Source organism: Chlorocebus sabaeus, chromosome 9 (genome assembly GCF_047675955.1).
Source record: "Chlorocebus sabaeus isolate Y175 chromosome 9, mChlSab1.0.hap1, whole genome shotgun sequence".
Classification (NCBI taxonomy): domain Eukaryota; kingdom Metazoa; phylum Chordata; class Mammalia; order Primates; family Cercopithecidae; genus Chlorocebus; species Chlorocebus sabaeus.
In genome coordinates this window covers 26,651,739-26,675,671 of record NC_132912.1, presented here as the reverse complement: position 1 = coordinate 26,675,671, position 23,933 = coordinate 26,651,739, and the positions used below count along the sequence as shown (strand labels likewise).

The window sequence follows — 23,933 nt, the reverse complement described above, 5'->3', positions numbered from 1 at the left end:
AAAGATTTGTTTTTGTTAAAAAAGATATTTGAAAAGTAATGAAGTTTCACCAGATAAAGTAAAGCACTTCCATTTTGTTTCTGAAGCTTTCAAAATCCAATTAACTTGAGGTTTTTGTTCTTAAAGAGAATATGTACACATATACATACATACATGGGAGGATGTTGTCATCCCTGGGACTTCACCAGAAATCCCCAAAACTCTTCTTAAATCCTCTGAACCAACTGTTACCAGGAAACCCCTTAAGAGAGATGTTAAAAATAAAGGAACTCCAAAGAGAGGGGGTTTCTGTCAAGTGCTGGGTGGAGCAAACTCCAAGACAACCCACCACACCAAGTTAAAAAGGAAAAGGTGGTTTCCCAAGAATGCTTGCCCAGTGTTCACAAATGGAAAAGCTCAAAGAGCATCTCATCAGCACACACAACTCACCTACCAAAGGGAAAGGATTACAGACGTCTTAGAACTACTCCACTAAGTAGGTATGTTGTTCACAATAACAAAGACATCACACAGAGATGATTCTTTGAGTATCATCAGTGCCCGGGTGGGTTAGTTACCTGCTCTGTGGGAAGGCCTGTTTGGTATCATAGCTACTAACTTCTCAGCATTACCAGTGGCAATCACACTGTGTATGATGTAATAAAATGAATACTGGTCTTAGACTTGTTCAGTTCCCTGCTGTGCCATTTACCAGATGTTTAATTTTGGCGAGGTTTGAGCATCAGTTTCTTTCTTGTAGAATAGACACCATAATATCTACCACAAAGAGGAGTTGTGAGATTAGAGATAATGTATAAAAGAATCCTTTGTAAACTAAAAACACATTTTCATTAAGTGGAGATACTGCACATTCTTACGTTATTTTTGGAACTTGTTTTTACCCAGAATGAATTTTAGTCCCAAAAATCTTTTGACACATTTCTTGCTAAGAATCTCTTGTGTGACAGTGTATTCCACAAAAAAGCCTAACCTTGCTGTTTTATTAGAAGGCAACTTACAAATACATATTTGGCTAACGTCTGGCCCATGTGCCACAAGACAGAAACATCAGTCTACTTTTGAAATGAGTTCTGTCCAGAGTCACTTCCTGCTTGGACTCCATTCTGTGTTCCCTTTTCTGAGGCTGCAATGTGCCTTTTAAACTCACTGCCTTATGGGCAGATGAGAACACTGCTGTCTGGTGACTGTGAGTAGGTGCCTCATGACTGGGATTTCCCAGTAAAGCACACATAAAACCATAGCTCGGGGTACAGTAATCTTTTTTCTTCCTTTTGCTTGCGTTTTTTAACCAGCATTTTTTTTTTTTTTTTTTTTTTTTTGAGATGGAGTCTCACTCTGTCGCCCAGGCTAGAGTGCAGTGGTGCGATCTCGGCTCACTGCAACCTCCGCCTCCCAGGTTCAAACGATTCTCCTTCCTCGGCCTCCTGAGTAGCTGGGATTACAGGCATGCACCACCACGCCCGGCTAACTTTTGTATTTTTAGTAGAGACGGGGTTTCACCATATTGGTCAGGCTGGTGTTGAACTCCTGACCTCGTGATCCACCTGCCTTGGCCTCCCAAAGTGCTGGAATTACAGGCATGAGCCACCGCGCCCAGCCTTAACCAGCATTTTTCAATCTCTTATAGATTACTGACAGATACTATGTAGAAGAGGTCCACTTCCCCTGTCCCCCACTATATATGAAGGCAGAGTTAGCCATTACTCCTTTGTGTGTGGAGGGGAAAGTAAGTTACTTTCTTTCGAAATATATTCAGAGTGAAACTTAAGGTTTACGAAGGACTCAACCGATAACTTAGTATTCTGGGGTTCATAACAAGTATTTAACAACTTGAAGATTTCTACAAATACAGCAACCAAAATGTTTTCAGCGACTTCTCCAGGGAGACGCTTTTTCCTTTTATCCTGACAATCTTAGAGCCTAGGTAAAGGAATCTTTACCAAGCTAGCTGGATTTCAGCACACTCAGTCCATCTTACTGTCCTTCACTCATGTTTACTAACTATCTGAGAAGTAATGTTTGCAGTTGTATAGGTGGAAGCCAGTGCCTCATTTTTCTAATCCCCGGCATAGTATCTACACGGCTCAAACGTTCCTCACTCATGCCTCAATGTACAAAAGGGGGTTTTTAGAAATTTTTGTCAAAACTGGGCACATGTATTATGCTCCTTGATTTGGGGCTGGCAAGTAAGTCTCATTGGGAGAGAGGACCTATTTATAGCATACCTTTCACCTCTCACCTCAGCCTCCAAAGTCTGAGAGGATGGAAGCCTTGTAATAATGAGGGCAGGTGCTCCTACAAAGTGCCCTGACGTCTCCATTCATAGCCCTAGCAAGCTGCCAAAGCAGCCTGGCCCAGCCACCCAGAACATCAGCCTCCCCTGGGAAGAATCACGCTGCCAATGGCTGTGCTAGATAGTGGGTGAAAGATAACCTTTCTTCTCTCCAATAGAAACCCACCAAAAGCAAGGACCATGGTTTCTGTATCACAGTGGAATCACTGAATTCTATGGAGGACATGATTGACCTTTGTAAACGTGAAGACAGAATGAGGCAAAATCTCTGAAAGACCAAAAGTGACTACAATTTTAGACCAAAGAGCTAATGTTGAATTTCATGGCACGGTGATGAACATCTTATTGCTTTGCTACCTACCAAATTAAATACTACTAAGATGAAAATCTATTAACAAGATGTTCCAACGCCAACTAATGTCTCACTTATTTCAAGTAACATTCAGTACAGCCACAAGCCATGTGGCCAGCGTCTAGAGGAGGCTGTGAGGATGTCTGCTTTGTCAGTCGAGGGAACATCTTTGAAGCTTCCTAAGCCTTTCATTCACATTAAGGGGGACACGAGGGCAGCTGTACTGACTTCCTCACTTCGCAGTCCCACGATCCGGAGAAAGAAGGAACTATGTGGGTCTACTGCACTCCACTGACTTCTTGACATTTTGAGGCAATGGCCGAAGTTCTAAGGCCTCTCTCAGAGCAGCAGAGTCTCATTAAACTTCTAAAACTGGAGAATTTCTTATGCTTGGAGGCCCCTGATGCTTCCTGTGCCTTTTAAGGGGCTCTGAGGACCACCAGAGTCCAGTCCTATAATCAAGACTTGGAAACCATTCACTTTGCCAGTGGCCAAAATATATGGAAATAATCACGATGCTACCTCAAATGCCTCTGGCACACCACAAGACACAAAGATCTTAAATAGGATCTTAGCTAATCCTCACAATCACCCTGGGAGAAAGGTGATCTTCTCAATTTTACAGATAAGGAAACAGGCTTAGCAAGGTGAAATGACCAGCCCTAACATCTCACTCAGAGCCAGGATCAAATGCAGACCTGTGATCTCTTACCTGAATGCCTTCCCATCTATTCCGTTATGCAACCTTCCCATCAGGTGTGTCGCAGGGAGTTCGTAACACTTACCTGCTGACAGGCAAACAGGACAGGACCAGTGGCTAACCCGAGCTTCAGATCAGCTGATGTTGGTTTGCCCATCTGGTCAGAACATGAGGTGAAGTCCAACACGTCATCTATCAGCTGGCAAAAGGAAAAATGGGATGTAAGGAGCACCGCCATGCCAACATCGCTGCCATCGTTCCTACTATTTTGACAATTCCACACTAGGGGAGAATGCTGACTGTATCACCGTGCCACCATTCTTACAAATAAAAAGCATACCAACCTGAAAAGCTATTCCTACATTTTTTCCGTACTGATAGGCGATCTCATGCACCACTGGGTCGGGACATCCTAGAACAGACACCTGAAACAGAAAGAGCATTCTGAGATAAGCTGCTTCCAGGCAGCTGACCCCTGACTGAAGGAATTCCTTAAAATAGGAGGTAGTGGGGCTAGATTATACACAGTCAGGAGATGCTGACATCAGAGGGACACCAAGCATGTACAAAACCGCATTTCCAATCACAGAGTTTCAGCCTCAGATTGTGTTGTTAAATTCTAAGAAAATTCCCCTTCTCCAGCCCCTGCTTTCAGACAGGATAAGCAGCCTTTCCCACTGCTTAGGAAAAACGGAGCTACAGCTGGACTAATTCTGCTGGTAACAGGCTAAGTAAACCTTCCTGACATGCACAAGAAACAGACCCTCATCTGTGAAATACTGACTTCCAGCACTCGGCAAGCGAGCCCAATGACTGTTGGCTTTAATAATCTCCATCAATGTGTCCCTCATTTCAGGAAGAGATACTCATGTGATCACACACAATTTCCCCATCTGTAGTCCTTTCCATCATCTTTGGGAATTTCACCTGTTTCTGAATGCAGTTATTTCTTGCTTTGTCCATAAAAATCGTCTCAAGCCTCCTGCTTCAGACACAGATATCGCTTTTTTATTATCAGAAGGAACTTCACTGGTCCCACTGTTTCCACATTTCTCTCAAAAGGAGTTACTGTAAAAAAAAAAAACCCTTTTCCCTCCTCTCAGTGGGGGAGAAATAAGACTTCTGAAAGTCTTTTTAAAACTCCAAAAAGCTAGCTGGCACCGGCCACTGAAGTGCATTTCCCAGTGCCCTGCTAAGCATGTTAAGCAGGCCCGGCCACATTTTCAGAAAACAAAGCCTGGGTAAAACCAACAAGGGGGAGGGGAGAGACGGTCTGTGTTCTACCGTAGAGGAGATGCCTCTGCTCAATCTCCATGAGAAAGCCAGCTGGAGCGCTGCACAGTTAGTTGCCTTTCTGAAAGGCTTGCAGATCCTAGGAAACCCTGTCCCCTGACCTTCAGTCCTGCCTCTGTGGCTCTCTGGTCAGGGAGTGAACTCTGCTCAGGCAACAGTGCGGTGCAGCGCTGCAGGCTCTGCCATGAGACTGTGGGGCTGCATCTGTGCCCTTTACAAGTACCACGTGACGTTGGCATGTTACTGAACCTCTCTCGGCTTCAGTTTCCTCATCTGTACAATGTGGAAATAACAAGCACCTACCTTGTAGCGCTGCTGTGAGATTCAGACATGATGCTGCACTTAAACCCTCAGTATAGTGCCTGGCGTCTGGTTAGAACTCAATGTGTGTTTGCTATTATTATCTCTTTTTAGAAATAGGATGTCACTCTGTTGCCCAAGCTGGGGTGCAGTGGTGCAATCACAGCTCACTGTAACCTTGAACTCCCAGGCTCAAGGGTTCCTTCCGCCTCAGTCTCCTGAGTAGCTGGGACTACAGGCATGTGCAACCACACCCAGCTAATTTTTAATTTTTTCGTAGAGATGGAGTCTCACCATGTTGTCTAGGCTGGCCTCAAACTCCTGGGCTCGTGATCCTCCCACCTCCACCTCCCAAAGCGTTGGGATGACCAGGTGTGAGCCACCGCACCCTGCTGTTTGCCATTATTATGAATAATTGTCCTCCTCCTCATCCACTGGAACCAGAAATAGGAGCCTTGGCAGTGTCCACGCACCTCTGCCAACTGAAGCCAGGTCGCATAATGTCCTCAGCCTGAGAATGCTTTTTGACAACTTAATGAGGTCTGTTGACTATGTAGGGCTTGGCCATAAGTACATGGTAAAATTGCATGCACCATAAAGGGTCAGGTGGCCACGGACTCGAGTGAACAGTAACTGCTTTCAACAGCAAACCCCTTCCCGTGGGCAGGCACTGACCTCTGGGCAGGCAGGGAGGGCTCCTTTTTTCAACTAAAGAGTCTGGGAGACCACATGGGGGACAATTCAGAAACTTCTGAGAAGCTAAGATCAGCTTGGCTCAAAGGAGAGCATGGCAAGATCTGGGCAGCCTGGGATGTGCTGAGCTCAGGCCAGAATGATACTGGGAACCAAGATATTCCTAGACAGAAATCACTGAGAGTGAAGCAGTCTCCTGTAGTGAGATTAATGCTGTTTCCTCAACACAAAGCCATAGAGAATATAAACTTTCTTCCTGGAAAGTGAAAGATTTTCTAAAAATCTATTTCTTTTTTTGGAGACAGTGTCTCTCTGTCACTCAGGCTAGAGTGCAGTGGCACGATCTGGGCTCACTGTAATCTCCACCGCCCAGGTTCAAGCGATTCTCCTGCCTCAGCCTCCGTGCGCCACCACGCCCAGATAATTTTTGTATTTTTAGTAGAGACGGGGTTTCACCAAGTTGGCCCGGCTGGTCTCAAACTCCTGACCTCAGGTGATCTGCCTGACTCAGCCACCCAAAGTGCTGGGATTACAGGCGTGAGTCACCGTGCCCGGCCTAAAAATCTGTTAGTGAACATTTTAATGGAGTAAAATGTGTGGAGCACATATGATGAGTACTTGGTATGATTTGAGCTAAACCTCACAATATCCCACAAATATGGATTATGTGGTTGGTGATGATAAAAGCTAACAATTCCTGAGCATCTACTATGTGCCAGGCACTGTTCTGAGAATTCTCACCTTTTAAGTCACTTATGAGGTTTGAGAAACTGAGGCACAGACGGTCCCAGGCATTACATGGCTCTGACACGCTGGAACCTGAATTTCATCCCAGACGGTCTGGCTCTAGGTACTGTTCTCTTCATCACTTTGTTGTGCTGCTTCTATGCTGGGCAATAAAATGGAACCTCCAAGAGGTCAACGAATATGTCCAAGTAAGCACAAAGCTGCAGTCTGTCTGCACTGCCCCCTCGACGCCCACACATGCTGACACAGAGGTTATTTAGTGGCGGCTTCTGCCTGACACATGGCAAAGGGACATGACTGCTCAGATTTCAACGATCCCAGATTTCCCTGGGGTAGCATAAAGACCATGCCAGAGAGTCCTGCCTCCCCACCCCAGGTCAGGACTGTCTGGATCTGTGGCAGGAAAACAGAAAACAACTGCCACAAATTAGACAACATGGCACAACATACAAGAAGGCAGAGGTGCACAGCCTTGCGCTCAGCACCAGAGAGATGCCTCACATCTTTCCGGAAATGGGTGGAGCATGAAGAATGATTCAGTCAAAGAAAGTGGAGCTCGGCTGACTGTTTTGTTTGAAGCAGATGCTGCAGCCAGGCTGTGCTGTGCATATGCCCTTCTTTCTGGGGAACGTTCACACCTTGCATCACGTCCTTACAAGCCTTGTCTCAATGAGACTGGGAAGGGCTGGGCGCAGTGGCTCACGCCTGTAATCCCAGCTACTTGGGAGGCTGAGGCAGGAGAATTGCTTGAACCTGGGAGGTGGAGGTTGCAGTGAGCCGAGATTGTGCCAGTGCACTCCAGCCTGGGTGACAGAGTGAGACTCCGATAAATAAATAAATAAATAAATGGCCCGTAAGCATCTGAAAAATGTTCCACTCACTCAGAAAGGAGAGATGTAAATTAAAAGTCCACCGCAACACATTCTCCTCTACTGGACTAGCAAAAACTCAAAAATGTAACGGCACATTCAGTTAGTGAGGCTGTGGGAAAAGAGGTTCTGAAAAGCTGCTGGTGGAAACACATCTGGTCCAGACCCAACAGAGGGAAATGTGGTGCCGCCTAACAAAACCATATGTGCAATTACCCCTAACTTCACCCTGCAGTGCTCCTCTCACAACACAAAAATAGGTTTATGCAAGGCCAGCCTTGCAGTAGTGTTCGTAATTGCAAAACTGGAAACCTAAATGCCCATGTATAGAAGGTTGGTTGAACAAACCATGCTATGTCCACACAATGGGATCTGATACAGAAGCTTTAAAAAAAGTTTTAATTAATTATTTATTATTATTTTTTTTGAGATGGGAGTCTCACTCTGTAGCCCACGCTGGAGTACAGTGACGTGATCTCAGCTCACTGCAACCTCCACCTCTCGGGTTCAAGCTATTCTTGTGCCTCAGCTTCCCAAGTAGCTGGGAATACAGCCATATACCACCACACCTGGCAAATTTTTGTACTTTTAGTAGAGACGGGGTTTCACCATGTTGGCCAGGCTGGTCTTGAACTCTGGCCTCAAGTAATCTGCCTGCTGTGGCCTCCTGAAGTGCTGGGATTACAGGTGCGCGCCACCACGCCCAGCTAATTTTTGTATTTTTAGTAGAGAAGGGGTTTCACCATGTTGGCCCGGCTGCTCTTGAACTCCTGACCTCATGATTTGGCCACCTCAGCCTCCCAAAGTGCTGGGATTACAAGCGTGAGTCACCATGCCTAGCCCTGACACAGCGGTTTTAAAAATGAGGAAGATCCTACAAACCAATGTGGAATCATTTTCCTAATAAACTGTTAAGAAATGCAAAGTAAAGCAGAGTAGTCTAGGGTACTACCTCTTGCTGTAAGAAAGAAGGGAAGATTGAGCGTACTTGTGACTGCTCGTTTGTGCAAAATGAAACCCAGGAAGGAGGAACCAGAAATGAACAAGACTGCTTACCTACAAGGGGGCAGGGGAAGAGAACAGGGCAAAAGGGAGAGTTACTGTATTGCATAGTTCTGACTTTTGGAGCTAATTTTTTTTTTTTTTTTTTTTTTTTTAAGACAGGGTCTCACTCTGTTGCCAGGCTAGAGTGCAGTGGTGTGATCATGGCTCACTGCATCTTCAACCTCCCAGGGCTGAGGTGATCCTCCCTCCTCAGCCTCCCAGGTAGCTGGGACTACAGGTGTGCACTACCACGCCCAGCTAATTTTTGTATTCCTGTAGAGAGAGGTTTCGCCATGTTGCCCAGGCTGGTCTCAAACTCCTGGGCTCAAGCAATCCGTCTGCCTTGGCCTCCCAAAGTGCTAGGATTACAGGCGTGAGCCACTGCGCCCAGCCACATTGTTTCAAACATTCAAAACAACAGCAACAATAAAAAACGCTCAAAACCAAAACCCGAAATCAGCAAGAATGAAAGGGAATCCCTAAAATGGAATAAAAATGAACCCAACTATTAACCCATTTATGCTGGAGGTTGCAAATTTTTTTGTGTGAAAAATCAGACCTTGGTAATGACATTGAGCAGTAGGATAGAAATAACTCCACAAGCTTAGGGTTCCAATAATGGAACACTAGCATAAATGGGTTAATATATTCCAAATAATAACATAACCACACTGATCCATAGAGAAAGGTAACTTTTGAACAGTACTTTGATTCTATTATCCTCAGGCCCAAGACAAAAGGAATGACAAATACTGAAGTCTAGTTACTGGGTTTGCTTTTCACAGAGATATGAGTCATGAATTTGGAAACTCCTATGGTATATTCTTGGATTGTGCAAATAAACACACCGTGGAGAACAGGAGCCAGGTCTCTCACTGTTCGGGAAGTGAGTTACAAATATGGAAAGATGGAATCCTGGAATCAACCACAAATCCTGCGGTGTTGGATGGATTTAGAACTATCTGTTTGATACCTCATGGTTTTGAATAAGTGCAGATGGGTACAGAAAGATACACATGTATCTACCTACATTACATATAATACATCCATGTATTTCCTAGCTCTGTCCATTGGGTGGGTCTAGAAACGGTGACACCCAGTACTCAAATTCTGGTTTCTTAACACCATTTTCCACCAAAAGGAATGTGGCTTCCTTGGAGAACAGTGAGTAACAGGGCTGAATATCTCCTGTCAGAAATGGGGTGCTGAAAAAACGATAGGAGGACACAGAACCAGATTAAAGGGCCTCCCCCATGGGCCATACGTTGGATAATTGAGTATTAAAATAAATAATGACAGTGTTATAATCCACAGAATAAAATAAGATGGCTGGGCGTAGTGACTCACGCCTGTAATCTCAGCACTTTGGGAGGCCACGGTGGCGATCACTTGAGGCCAGGGGTTTGAGACCAGCCTGGGCAACATGGCAAAACCCCGTCTCTACTAAAAATACAGAAAGTCAGCTGGGTATGGTGGTGGGCGCATGTAATCCCAGCTACTCAGGGGGCTGAGGTGGAGGATCATCTGAGCCCGGGAGGCGGAGGTTGCAGTGAACCGAGATTGCGCCACTGCACTACTCCAGCATGGGCAACAGAGTGATACCCTATCTCAAAAAAAAAAAAAAAAAAAGATACAGAATAAAATAAGAATCCAAGAGCCCATACAGTTAAGAGCTTCTTTACAATGGAATACCAACTCTTCACCTCTTCTGAGAATGAAATAATAATAATAATAATAATAATAATAATAATAGAATACCAACTGTCTTGTAGAAGAGTGATATAGAAGAAATGATGAAAATAGAAAAACAGCCATTTGACAACCATCAGAATAATCTTTACATAATCTGAAAATACTTCACCCAAAATAGGTTAAAATAGTAATTTTAGATTGAAGAAACCTGGCAGATGGCATCCTTTTTTTTTTCTTTTTTTGAGATGGAGTTTCACTCTTGTTGACCAGGCCGGAGTGCAATGGTGCAATCTCAACTCACTGCAACCTCCGCCTCCCGGGTTCAAGCAATTCTCCTGCATCACCCTCCTGAGTAGCTGGGACTACAGGCATGTGCCACCACGCCTGGCTAATTTTTGTATTTTTAGTAGAGAAGGGGTTTCACCCATGTTGGCCAGGCTTGTCTCGAACTCTTGACCTCAGGTGATCCATCCGCCTCGGCCTCCCAAAGTGCTGGGATTACAGGTGCCCGCCACCATGCCCAGCTAATTTCTCATATTTTTAGTAGTGACAGGGTTTTACCATGTTGGCCAGGCTGGTCTTGAACTCTTGACCTCAAGTGATCCGCCCACCTCGGCCTCCCAAAGTGCTGGGATTACAGGCATGAGCCAGGGCGCCTGGCCCGACAGTATCCTAATCAAGTGATCCAGGCACACATCATGGGTAGCAGGACAGAGAGACAGCACGTGCCTCCTGGTGTGAGGAGCTGAGGACGGCACCGCTCTTGTGGTATTCTTGCCAAACATTCATAATCTGGATCGAATCTTGAGAAATATCAGAGAAGCCCCACTGAGAGGCTCAACAACATAACTGGCCTGCACTCTTCCAAATACCAAGGTAAATGAGAGGCACAGAAATACTGTTGTAGATGACAAGAGACTAGAGTCATGACCCCTAAATGCAACGTGAGATCCCGGACTGGATGCTGGAACAGAAAAGTACGTTTTCCCTTTTGTTTATAACAGTTCACAAGTGGCAAGATCTGAATGAGGCCTATAGATAGATACGAATATTGTAAAAAAAGAGGCTGGGTGTGGCATGTGGTGGTGGGCGCCTGTAATCCCAGTTACCCGGGAGGCTGAGGTGGGAGAATCACTTGAACCTGGGAGGTGGAGGTTGCAGTGAGGTGAGACTGTGCCACTGCGCTCCAGCCTGGTCAACAGAGCAAGACTCTGTCTCAAAAAAATGAATTAAATAAAAAAGAGTGTTCTGCTAACGTTACCCACAATATGCAATTCTGTAGCGGTACTGAAGGCTTTGAAAATCAAGTAATAGGAAGACAGCCCATTAATTCCAGGCCACAAGCAGCCCTGGAGAGAACAGAAATTCAGGAAAAAAAAAAAAAGAGAGAGAGACAGAAAAGGCAGGATTACCATACTCAGCTCTGGGTTCAAGTCCCAGCTCAGCTGCTGTCTGGCTGCACAACTGGACAGACCCCCTGACCTCTCAGGTCTCATTCCCACCAGATTTTCTGGCGAACAAGCCACAGTCTTCATCACTAAGCTACAAAATGTATTTTGCATGAGTATGTATGTAAATAAATAAGTCATCTTTTGATAATAACATGAATTCTGTTTTTTTTTTTTTTGAGAGAGAGTATCGCTCTGTTGCCCAGGCTGGAATGCAGTGGAGTGATTTTGGCTCACTGCAACCTCCACCTCCCGGGTTCAAGCGGTTTTCCTGCCTCAGCTTCCCAAGTAGCTGGGATTACAGGTGTGCACCACCACGCCCAGCTAATTTTTGTATTTTTAGTAGAGATGGGGTTTTGCCATGTTGGCCGGGCTGGTCTCAAAATCCTGGACTAAAGTGATCCACTCGCCCTGGCCTCCTTAAGTGTTGGGATTATAGGTGTGAGCCACCGTGCCTAGCCTAAAATGGATTCTATTTTAATATCAGTCAATCACAAAACAATCCCCATAGACAGTCCTCTCTTAGATGTTAATATTATTTTCACTAAAAAAAGGAGGGGAGACGAAGAAATGGCATCCTTAGTAGAATGCAGCTGGTAAGTTTCCCTCCAATTCTCAATACATTTTGCAATCCTGTTAGCTCTTCTTCTGTAATAATTCTGCTCTTTCAGTTCTCCTCCTCCCCTCTTTTTGGTGTGTCTAATTTGCTTTGCATGCATTTCTTTGGAGCTCGCATGGCTTTGCATTTTAAATACCAAGAGTACATAAAAATAGCCATTTTGAATCCATAACACCTCTGGAATATTTCCACCCATAGGCACTTAAATATAGAAACTTTGATTCAAATAGCTCACACTATGATTTTGCTTTATTATTCTAAGAGCTCTGGAGTTTAGGAATAAATCACATGAAAAGGAGGTAGTGCTGGGACGATGCCAGCATGCCCCCTAGTGGGCAGCAGGAAGCATTTCATTTTTAATAAGGGTCCAGCCACGTTAACATGTTCACTGTTCAGTTGCTAATCTTTGAAGAATGAATTGCATATCTTTATAAAAGAATTCCTGTGCATTATCTTTGGCTTCTTAAGCAGAGAACGGTGAGCATGAGGAAACCTCTCTATCACGACTCAGGTCCATTTCTTTGGACCATTTGTAAGATTCCATCACTGAGTGAATTTCTGTGCTAGCTCCAATTTGGTGCCGCCCCCTGTGCCTGTGGGATGTCCGCGTGGTGCACACAGTAAGTCTTGGTGTTTCCAATTCCAACAGTCTCACTACTACTAATGCTTCTAAGATTTTATTTTTTAAATATTATTTTTAAGTAGAGAGGGGATCTTGCTATGTTGCCTAGGTTGGTCTTGAACTTCTGGTCTCAAGCAAACCTTCCACCTCAGTCTCCCTAAATGCTGGGATTACAGGTGTGAGCCACCTCGCCTGGCCATGCTAATGCTTCTAAGTTTGCAGTCTCAAACTTGTGAAATTATCAATGGGCCTCACTTAACACATCCTCTTAAGGATAAATATTAATAAGTAATATTAAGGCATCCTAATGTGTTAAGAGGATGGATCCTGACCTTCAGGGAGATTTGGGCCATCAAGGGCACGATAATATATAAAGGATTACTGTAAAAGTGTTAGAACACCCATTTAAAATAGGCTATTCTCTTATTTAGTATCTTGTGTCTATACTTTCTTCCATCTCACTTAAAAAAAAAAAGACCCACATAATTTCTTGGAAATAAAAACATAATAGCCCTTTTAATAAAAAGACAAAAGTGGTCGAGACTGTGGCTGGCATGTTCTACATAATTCACATTCCTTAAAGTTTCCATTAAGTCTTTTTAGGAAGAAAAGATTGTCCTCATTTGTTTCTGGCTTCCAATTATACATTTCTTGACACTTTTCAAAACAGAGACACTAACAGCAAGAGACTTTTTCACCTGAGAGGTCTGAGCAAAAGCTCTCTTCACCTGTTAATTATCTTAGGAGTCTATCATGGCAGCAACTGACATGTGACCCTTACAGGTCTTCCTTATTTTGTGGCTGTAATCACACAGGAAGGTCATTTGTCCAGGTTTTGTCTCTGTGTATCTGTCAGGCTTAGAGATGGGCAGAGAAACAATTCTACGGAGAGACTGTTTCTCATTCTTGGACTAACAATGAATACCACATATCTGTCTACAGATTAAATAAATTACTCATTAAAAAAAAAATGTATACAAGTGTATGCACAGTGGAGGGAAGGTCAGGGAGAAAGCAAGGGGAGAAACAGTTATGGCTTATACTCACTTTGTACTCTGAAGAAATAGGACTTGTTTATATTTCATGTAAAATATTAGAAGGATTGGCCAGGCGCGATGGCTCATGCCTATAATCCCAGCACTCTGCGGGGCCAAGGTAGGTGGATCACTTGAGGCCAGGAGTTTGAGACCAGCCCGGCCAACATGGCAAAATCCCAACCCTAGGAAAAATACAAAAATTAGCCAGGCGTGATGGTGCACACCTGTGATCCCAGCTACTAGGGAGGCTGAGGCAGGACAATTGCCTGAACCTGGGAGGTGGAGGTTGCAGTGAGCCAAGATCACACCACTGCTTTGTAGCCTGGGCCACACAGCAAGACTCTGTCTCCAAAAAAAAAAAAAAAGTATATAGAATGCTAGTACAATCTAATAGATATATTTTCCTGGGCAAATATTATATTAAAGAACAGAGCACTTCATTTTTAAAAGGTAAAGTGTCAGAAAGAGTGTGTGTGACATCAATCATTAGAGAAATTATGGTAAATTGTTCAAAATGATACTCAGTTTGGCAATCAGATTGGGGAAGGTGCAGGAAAGCTTATTTTGATTCAATTCTGGGAAGAAAAGACGAAAAGTTAACACCTGCATACCAAAAGAAGATAGCAAAAATGAAAACACAGCAGAAGTCCTCTACTGTTTGGGGATGTCATTCTTTTCCTCCTTAACCTCTTGGGACTTTTGGATACTATTTTAAGATTCTTCACTGAAATATTTTCTAGGAGAATTAGCTCCCAAAAAAGAGCTATGAGGCTTTAACTTGAAGAAAGACGGAACGTACATACTGCTTTACAACTGTTGGCTATCAGGCTGGCAGTCTTCTTGAAGGTCTTCTCAAGGTAGTGTGCAAATCTTTCATTCTCATTTTCCTTTGACCCAAGCTGAAGAAATTCACCTATAAAGAAGGAAAAGAGTCATTTGAGAGGTGGTTTTATTGCCTAGCTACACACCAGGACTGAATAACAAAGAAGAAAAATCAGAATCAACGTACCACGCACCAAATCTTCAATAACTTGGGTTAAAATAGATATAACAGTTGTATTTCCAATTCGTGCCAGAGCTATAGATGCTGCAGAAAGAATTAAATCTCCAGCAAGAACAGCCTAGAAAAAACAGGGGGAAAACAAAACGTTCAGAAAAATTTATCAGAGCAGTAGAGCCAACGATGAACCTGACTGGAGGGGAGCTTCATGGAAGTGGGGGCTCATCTTGGATGCAGGTGTTTTTACCTTCCTCTTCCTCAACAGGAGTCCGTTAACAATCAGTTACAGATTTGGACAGTGTTTGAACTGGATTGGCTCTCAGAGATGACCATGTCACGCTTCCCAGTTTGTAACAATCGGTTACAGATTTGGGACAGTGCTTGAACTGGACTGGCTCTCAGAGATGACCATGTCCATCTCCCCAGTTGACAGTTGAAGAAATCAATGCCTGGAGAGGGAGAGCAGTTTCACCCACCAGCCCCACCAAAATGCAGCTGCCTTCAGTTTCACTACACTGGATGTTCACTCTTCCCTTATGCCTTTCCACTTACTGTTCCTTCTGCTCAAAAAGTTCTGCCCCTTTCTTCACTGAGTGGACTTATTTGCATAATTAGTTCAGTTGCCACTTCTAAGTCACCCGCGATCCCTAAGTCTGGTCAGATGCCTCCCTTTTGTGTGAGTACAACACCCGTGAATGCTGCGACCATCACATCTTGCATACCAGTCAGTGATGCTCTAGTCTCTATGCTCCCAGGTCAACGTGGAGGGTGGGGTGGAGCGGGAGCTCGGATTAGGAATCATCTCAGCAGGTACTGAGCACACCCCAGAGCATGGCACGAAACATGTTATTTTCAATGAAAATTAAACCAAAGAATTTTGGCTCCAAGTGAAATGCTTTTTGTACTATGTGACACTGCCCCTCATTCCCAGACAAAAGAAAATTTTTTTCCATTGAACACTAAGCAATCAACATCTTTCCAGTCTTCTTTAGACTGTGATGGATGTCTACAGTGTATTAGCAACTAGTTATAAATTACTGCATAAATAGTTGAATTACATGCTATAATCAAATATGCTCTATGTATATTAATTTGCATATTTAAAGATATATACGTTATATTCAACTTTTTTTTGAGAAAGAGTCTTGCTCTGCTGCCCAGGCTGAAGTACAGTGGCACGATCTCAGCTCACTGCAGACTCTGCCTCCTGGGTTTAAGCGATCCTTCCACCTCAGCCTCATGAGTAGCTGGGACTATAGGCATACACGCCTGGGTAATTTTTGTATTTCGACTAGAGATGGGGTTTCACCATGTTGGCCAGGCTGGTCTCAAACTCCTGGCCTCAAGCAATCCAACTGCCTCGGCCTCCCAAAGTACTAGGATTCCCAAAGTGCTAGGATTCCAGGCATGAGCCACCACGCCTGGCCGTAAGTGTTATATTCTGTAGTAATTAGTCATAAAGGCTAGAGTTCACAGAATTTTCAACACAACTATTTTAGGTACTTATTGTCTTAGTTCTTTGGTATCTAAAATAGTGATGTTCAGTGTGTTTACCAATTAATCACCACTTTATGAAATATACACATTATGTAAGATATCCTGATGTAAGTATATGCTTATAAAGTCATTTTACAAATTATGACATATAGGTACCCACTTATATTCTCCCACACAGCCCCTACATCATTAGCAGCTCAGGGCTCAGGATCCATTGGCTTTTACTTTTTTCTTCTCCTGGCTGGGGGGATCCTAGAGACCAAAAGGTCCAGCATATGACATGGAAGCCACAGGACTGTGGACAGCCAGGGCTGGGAGTTAAAGGAAAGCAGAGATAGGAAGCCCAGGCCAGGCCTAACAAGGGCTCACCGAGAGGGCACAGTGTGTGTGGGTTTTTGTACCGGTAACGTAGCATTTGTGGGTCAGAGGCAGAAACAGGTAGGAACTGGCAAGTAGCCCTGTGCTCAACAGAGGGCCGTCAGAACTGAAAGAGGCAGGTGAGAGCAGCACGTGTCCCTGGCCTGCCCTCAGAAAGAGGCCCCTCATGGCCGAGGCAGACACACAGGGGCTAGCCAAGGCGGAGACCATCATTTGTTCTCTTGATCCTCTTCCCCCACCCAAGGCTCCAAGTAAGGCTTTCGGACTGGCCCTGCCTGAAAACAGACACAGCTGATTGCAGGGACGGGTCACAGAGTTACCCACGTCCTCTCCAAATCAAAACGCCATCTGCTTTTTTGGCCAACATTCTGATGTATAGAATTTAGTCAACAGGACGTAAAGCCTTTCCATCTAAAATTTGAAATAAAAGGCATATAAACGAAATTGCAGGACTCCATTTCAAAACAAAGTCATTTATGTTCAAATAACATCAGCATGTGAAGATAATAATAAACATATATATGTGTGTGTGTGTGTGTGTGTGTGTGTATATATATCTTCTTTTAATACGGAGAATAGAAATTAACCAGGAATACTATAAATCTGTGAAAGAAAAGGAGGTGAAGGTGGAGCAGTTCTAGTTGCACAAACCTTTTTTTTTTTTGAAATGGAGTCTCACTCTGTTGCCCAGGCTGGAGGGCAGTGGTACAATCTCGGCTCACTGCAACCTCCTTCTCCCAGGTTCAAGTGATTCTCCTGCCTAAGCCTCCTGAGTAGCTGGGATTACAGGTGTACGCTGGCTAATTTCTTTTGTTTTTTAAGTAGTGACAAGTTTCGCCCTGTTGGCCAGGCTGGTCTTAAACTCCTGACCTCAGGTGATCCGCCCGCCTCAGCCTCCCAAAGTGCTGGGATTACAGGCGTGAGCCACTGTGCCTGGCCTGCACAAACTTTTTGTTTGCTCTTCAGTGGAGGCACGTGTGTGGTGATGGTGATGGATGCCTGTGCATTTTCATTCTCATCAGTTCAACTTTATTCTCATCCTTTAACCCAGAATCTATGCATTCTTAAACCAAAGTCCCTGTTTCTCATATTCCCAATGCTAATAATACAGAAATATGCTTTAATATATACATATACGAACTAAATCCAATTACAGAACTTCTATTTCAAAAGATAGAATTTTCATGGTAGAACAGTATCTCTGAGGTTTCTTTTTCCTTTTTTTTTTTAGTTTTGTTTGCTTTGACATTTATATGCAGCACTCAAACAAATGTTTAAAAAATTAAACTGAATCTGGGTAAACTAAGCCCAAAAGTAAAATGTTTGATTCCTCATGAATACACTTTTTGGATACCCATGAAAATCCCTTTCCTCATAACCAAAAGAATTCTATTAGAAATACTAAGTTTATTTTTCCATGGTATTTTTTTAATTATTTATTTATCAAATATCTTTATATAGATAAGACATGAATACTTCTTTGAAATTCAGAAGACCACATTACATTTGAGCAAACGTATTTTTAATGAGACAAATCTGAGAAACAAATGCGGTCCAAAAAGCGTGTGATTCAGTAAGAGAGATTTAAAAAAAAACCAAAAAAACCATACCTTCTTTTCACCCCAGATCTTATTAACTGTGTGTTTTCCTCTTCGAGAACTTGCATCGTCAATAACGTCATCGTGAACCAGACTAGCAGTGTGGATCATTTCTGCAATTAAGGCTATGGTGCGCTGGCTGGCTTGCACATGTCTAATTAACAGAAAGCAATGCTTTTTTAACAGACGCCGCCTAGAACCTTCTCAGCAATCAGCTTGTGAAAACTGGACATCGGATCTAGGACAAAGAATGTTATTTCTCTAAGAGAAACAGTATAAAAACTCTGGCTTCACGATAGAGCCATTTCTATACATTTACAAACGTATGAGAAACCCTGCCACAACTACATTTTATGAATTCCGCATTAAAGAAGTAGAAATTGTACAATTAACCAAAAATGCAGTAAACGATCAGAAGTCTGGCTGATCTTATTGGGGCTGAAGAATCATCTGTATGACAGTGTTCTTGGTCAGATGTTTAAGCTTGTAAGTTTACAATTAAATTTTGGGGTGGATAGGGAGGAGAGGCGAGAAGCATTTTTAAAAAGTATTTTAAAGACTCAACTGTCTCAATGTTCAAAGCTTTTAATACTGTCTTTTTTTTTTTTTTTTTTTTTTTTTTTTGAGACAGGGTCTCGCTCTGTTGCTGAGGCTGGAGCGCAGTGGTGCCATCCTGGCTCACCACAACCTTCGCCTCCCAGGTTCAAGTGATTCTGCCACCTCAGCCTCCACGAGTAGCTGGGACTATAGGTACACACCACCCCACACAGCTAAATTTTATATTTTTAGTAGAGATGGGGTTTCACCACGTTGGCCAGGCTGGTCTCACACTCCTGGCCTCAAGTGATCCGCCCGCCTTGGCCTCCCAAAGTGCGGATTACAGGCCTAGTAATTACAGGCCACGGATTACCGCGGCCTGCGTAGTAATGTCTTAAATTAAACATTTAGTATGACAATCTCAGTAACCAACAGAAGATGTTTGTAAAACTTTCTTCCAACTCACATTTAACCTTCTCATTAGAAATTTAAACTTTTATTTCCCAAATTTAACACAAACTATAGGATAAGTAGGCTCAAGAAGATAGTATGCAGATAGGAATTTTACAGTTCAGAGGGAATGTCCACCATTTTATTTTAATCATTATTACCACCATCATCTACGGGAGTTTTTATTTTTATTATTTATGTATTTATTTATTTTTTGAGACAGAGTCTTGCTCTGTCACCCAGGCGCCCAGGCTGGAGTGCAGTGGCATGATCTTGGCTCACTGCAAGCTCCGCCTCCCAGGTTCACGCCATTCTCCTGCCTCAGCCTCCTGAGTAGCTGGGACTACAGGCGCCCGCCACCACGCCTGGCTAATTTTTTGTATTTTTAATAGGGGCAGGGTTTCACTGTGTTAGCCAGGATGGTCTTGATCTCCTGACCTTGTGATCTGCCCGCTTCGGCCTCCCAAAGTGCTGGGATTACAGGTGTGAGCCACCGCGCCCGGCCATCTATGGGAATTTTTAAAAACTAAATTTCAAGAAAATCAAACTGGGGAAATAACCATTTGGAACCTAAAACATATGCCTGATTTAAACACGCACTAACCAAATGTTGCACTTACTCCAAATGCTTATTTTCAAATGTCATCAGGTTACATCTTACAGGGGAAAGAAGGGAGAGGGATTCTGAAATATGACTTTTTATTTAAAAATCGAATCTGAACATCTGCACAAGGTAATGCTCATTCCAATTCCTCAGACCTGGCAGAAAGCAATGAAAAATGAAGTATAACTACATACAAGTGCTGGAATTTAACGATCAACACTAAATCAGCATGAGAAAAGCTTTCGATCTTGCTTTACATATAATTTTACAATATGATATCATGCTGGCTCCTCTTATCAGCAGCCTTGGAACTAAACCCTAGACCCTTCCAACTGCTCTCAGCCTGGAAATTGTGTCTACAGTGCTACTCATACTTTTTTTTTTTTTTTGAGATAGAGTTTCGCTCTTATTGCCCAGGCTGGAGTGCAATGGCGTGATCTCGACTCAATGCAACCTCTGCCTCCCGGGTTCAAACCATTCTCCTGCCTTAGCCTCCCGAGTAGCTTGCATTACAGGCGCACACCACCACACCCAGCTAATGTTTATATTTTTAGTAGAGACAGGGTTTCACCATGTTGACGAGGCTGGTCTTGAATTCCTGAAGTCAGGTGATCCATCCACCTCGGCTTCCCGAAGTGCTGGGATCACAGGTGTGAGCCACCATGCCTGGCCTCATTCTTTTTTAATATTTCAGTTACAACTTCTTAATATGTCTAGGTCACAGCAGATTCTTCCAAGGGGGAAGTATTAAAACAAAAGCAGTGGAGGGTAAGGACAAATTAGCATATAAAAACCACTTCCATAGTCTACGCACAGTTACAGGCTCCTGCCTGTAATCCCAGCACTCTGGAAGGCTGAGGCGGGCGGATCACTTGAGGTCAGGAGTTCGAGACCAGCCTAGACAACATGGCGAAACTCCATCTCTACTTAAAATACAAAGATTAGCTGGGCATTAGTGGTGTGCATCTGTACTCCCAGCTACTTGAGAGGCTGATGCAGGAGAATCACTTGAGCTGGGAGGCGAAGGTTGAAGTGAGCCGAGATTACACCACTGCACTGCACTCCAGCCTGGGTGACAGAGACTCTGTCTCAAAAAAAAAAAAAAGAAAAAGAAAAAACCAAAAACCCCAATAAACCACTTCAGTAAATGAGAAAATAGAGGTTCAGGTGACTTTTAAGCCACCTGAATCCCTCAGTGAGATTCAGTTTTTACATTAGAATACTTAAATATTTTTCAGGTAAATTTACTAGGCCCTATCTTCTTTGAGTTGAATGCACAGGAAAAGATATAGACATTGACAGTTTGTTTTTTTTTTTTAATATAAAGGCTATTTTTAAGAATATTTTTACAAGTGAATTTCAGTCTAATAAATTAGACACCTCCTACTAGTTAGTAGTAGACCTTACCTTAAAACAACAGGTGAGGTCTAACCTTTCTCATGCATTCAGAAGTTGGGCACCACTTCCATGATCATAAATTGCATCAGCAGACGGGGCTCCTGCTGAGAAGCTGCAATGAAATTGGCAGCACTCACCAAGATACTAGCGTTGTTCTGGTAATCTGAAGTTATTATTACAACAAAGATTTCTTAAAATATTTTGAAATTTCATAGACTACTATATATCCATCTAAAAACGTCATTTTGTGCCTGGCGCGGTGGCTCATGCCTGTAATCCCAGCTCTTTGGGAAGCTGAGGCGGGAGGATTACCTGAGGTCAGGAGTTCGAGACCAGCCTGGCCAACACGACGAAACCACGTCTCTACTAAAAATACAAAAATTAGCCGGGCGTGGTAGTGGGTGCCTGTAATCCCAACTACTTTGGAGGCTGAGGCAGGAGAATCGCTTGAACCTGGGAGGTGGAGGTTGCAGTGAGCCAAGACTGCACCAGCCTTGGGGGTAGAGTGAGACTCTGTCTCCAAAAAAAAAATAATAAATAATTTAGAAAATAGAATAAAAATGTCATTTTGCATGGCTAAATTGTTGACTGATGAAATCGGGATGAAACTGGAAAGTTATCTGGTACTGTAACACAGTCTCTACATAGACTATACATCGTATTTCAGATGTTCCATAGTTTTCCCTGATGTATTTTTTTATACAGGTTGGCTTTAGTGTGTGTCAGCTTAAATCTGGAAAATGCCGCCACTGCTTATCCACAACATGAGCGTGGGACAGATGACCAAAATGCACAGATTACAGAAAAACCTCACACTGTCCTTAAGATGGCATCTCCAAAATGCCAAACTGAATCAAGCCTTCAAAAAACTGGGCACCGTTTCTACTTCCTACTGTGAAATAGTGGTCACATTTTCCCAGGATCTGGGAGAGGTGACAGGGAAGGTAGCATGGAAAACGAGGCCCTTGGTCTTGAAAGTTGGCTATGTCCTCTGTACTTCACACCTGCAAGAGTATGCTACGATTCAGCATGCCTCTCAGGACTTTTCTTCCCCGCTTCATTAGATTTAAAAAATTATTATTTTTTTTTTGAGATGGCGTCTCACTCTTTCCCCCAGGCTAGGTAGAGTGCAGGAGCACGATCTTGAGTCACTGCAACCTCCACCTCCTTAATTTTAGTCATTCTGCCTCAGCCTCCCAGGTAGCTGAGATTACAGGCGTGTGCCACCATGCCCAGCTAATTTTTGTATTTTTAGTAGAGACGGGGTTTTGCCATGTTGGCAAGGCAGGTCTCAAACTCATGACCTCACATGATCCACCTGCCTTGGCCTCCCAGAGCGCTGGGATTACGTGAGCTACTGCACCCGGCCAAAAAAAAATTTTTTTTAATAATGAAGAGTTTCAAACATACCTAAAAATAGAGAGAATAATATAATGACCCTACCTGTGAATCCTTTACGAGATTTACATGCAGTTTTACAAAATATATTTTCCCTGTTCATATTAATATAAAATGTGAAGTCTTAAATTGCAAGTAAACCTCTAGTGTGTAGGGAGGGATTCATATCAAGGGCGCCTCCAATCTAAGGAATGGCCCTGCAGGGAGGAAGCCTGTGAGCTCCACCTTCAAGGCCATCCTCCCCAGCCACTGCTCATTCACCTTCTAAACTTAAAGAAACATGTAAGGCTCGGAGTAAAATCTGTCCCTCTTCAGTGGGAATTGTTTTAACTTGATCATAACAGTCATAGATTTGTTAGCACTTTAATGTCAAGAGAAAATAATTGGTATCTAAAAGCAGCAACTCCTGAATATTTTTGGATTTAGTTGTGGATATAATGGATGTCTGCAAAGTTGCATCATAAATGGTACAGGGTCCACGCTCTTGCTTATTTGCTTGCCACTGAAGAAGCACTTACAAGAACTTCTGAATCCTGGGATATGTGGAGAGAGACCCCTCTGACGATATCTGGATCTACAACTTACCCAGGTTGCTCTGCACAGAGCTTTCTCTACAGGGTCCAGGGTACTATGGACTAACCAGCATTCGGTTCTTTCAAATTGGGCATGGGCAAGGGAAGTGTAGGAGTGCCCAGGCACAGTGGCTCATGCCTGTAATCCCCGCACTTTGGGAAGGGGAGACAGGCGGATCACTTGAGGTCAGGAGTTCAAGAACAGCCTGGCCAACATGATGAAACCCCGTCTCTACTAAAAATACTAACATTAGCTGGAAGTGATGGTGCGTGCCTGTAATCCCAGCTACTCAGGAGGCTGCGGCAGAAGAATTGCTTGAACCTGGGAGGCGGAGGTTGCAGTGAGCCGAGATTGCACCACTGCACTCCAGCCTGGGCAACAGAGCAAGACTCAAAAAAACAACAACAAGAAAAGTATAGGAGTTGATTCCTTCGCAGACAGAATCAGCCTCATCCTGGCATGGAGGGTGCTGAAGAAGGTGCACACACCACGGTCACAAGTCCTGCAGCCCTCTTGCTCTCACTGAGGTTCTTGGGCTTGACCTTGCACTCATGCATGAAATGATGACCATCTGCTCATCAAAATCTCCACCTTAGTGAGTGTCCCTTACCGTAGACTGTACTTCAATGATCCGTTTTAATAGTGATTACGGACATATCCAAAGTGCCGTCTCCTAGGTGAAAGACAAAACCATGTCCTTTGGTAGCAACCTTCTTACCTAACAGCAACAGCAGTGGCTGGCTCAATGATGCAGAACACACACAGAAACCAGGAATGGTTCTAGAGTTGTT

General features: G+C 43.6%; 1 protein-coding gene across 2 annotated transcripts in view; it reads right to left on the bottom strand.

The window, feature by feature from the left end:
- The window catches only part of PDSS1 (decaprenyl diphosphate synthase subunit 1), a 50,620-nt gene that overhangs the window by 7,976 nt on the left and 18,711 nt on the right, over positions 1-23,933 (bottom strand). Inside the window, exons 6-10 of one of the 2 annotated variants that reach the window (XR_005235176.2) lie at positions 18,195-18,336; positions 14,719-14,830; positions 14,509-14,622; positions 3,690-3,770; positions 3,431-3,544 (exon numbers count right to left, since the gene is read on the bottom strand). Coding sequence is in view for 1 of the 2 variants with exons in the window: in XM_008002595.3 (XP_008000786.3) it covers positions 3,431-3,544; positions 3,690-3,770; positions 14,513-14,622; positions 14,719-14,830; positions 18,195-18,336 (559 nt within the window). In the remaining variant the exon portion in view is untranslated. The remainder of the gene's footprint in view (positions 1-3,430; positions 3,545-3,689; positions 3,771-14,508; positions 14,623-14,718; positions 14,831-18,194; positions 18,337-23,933) is intronic. The other variant, XM_008002595.3, reaches the window with a different exon arrangement.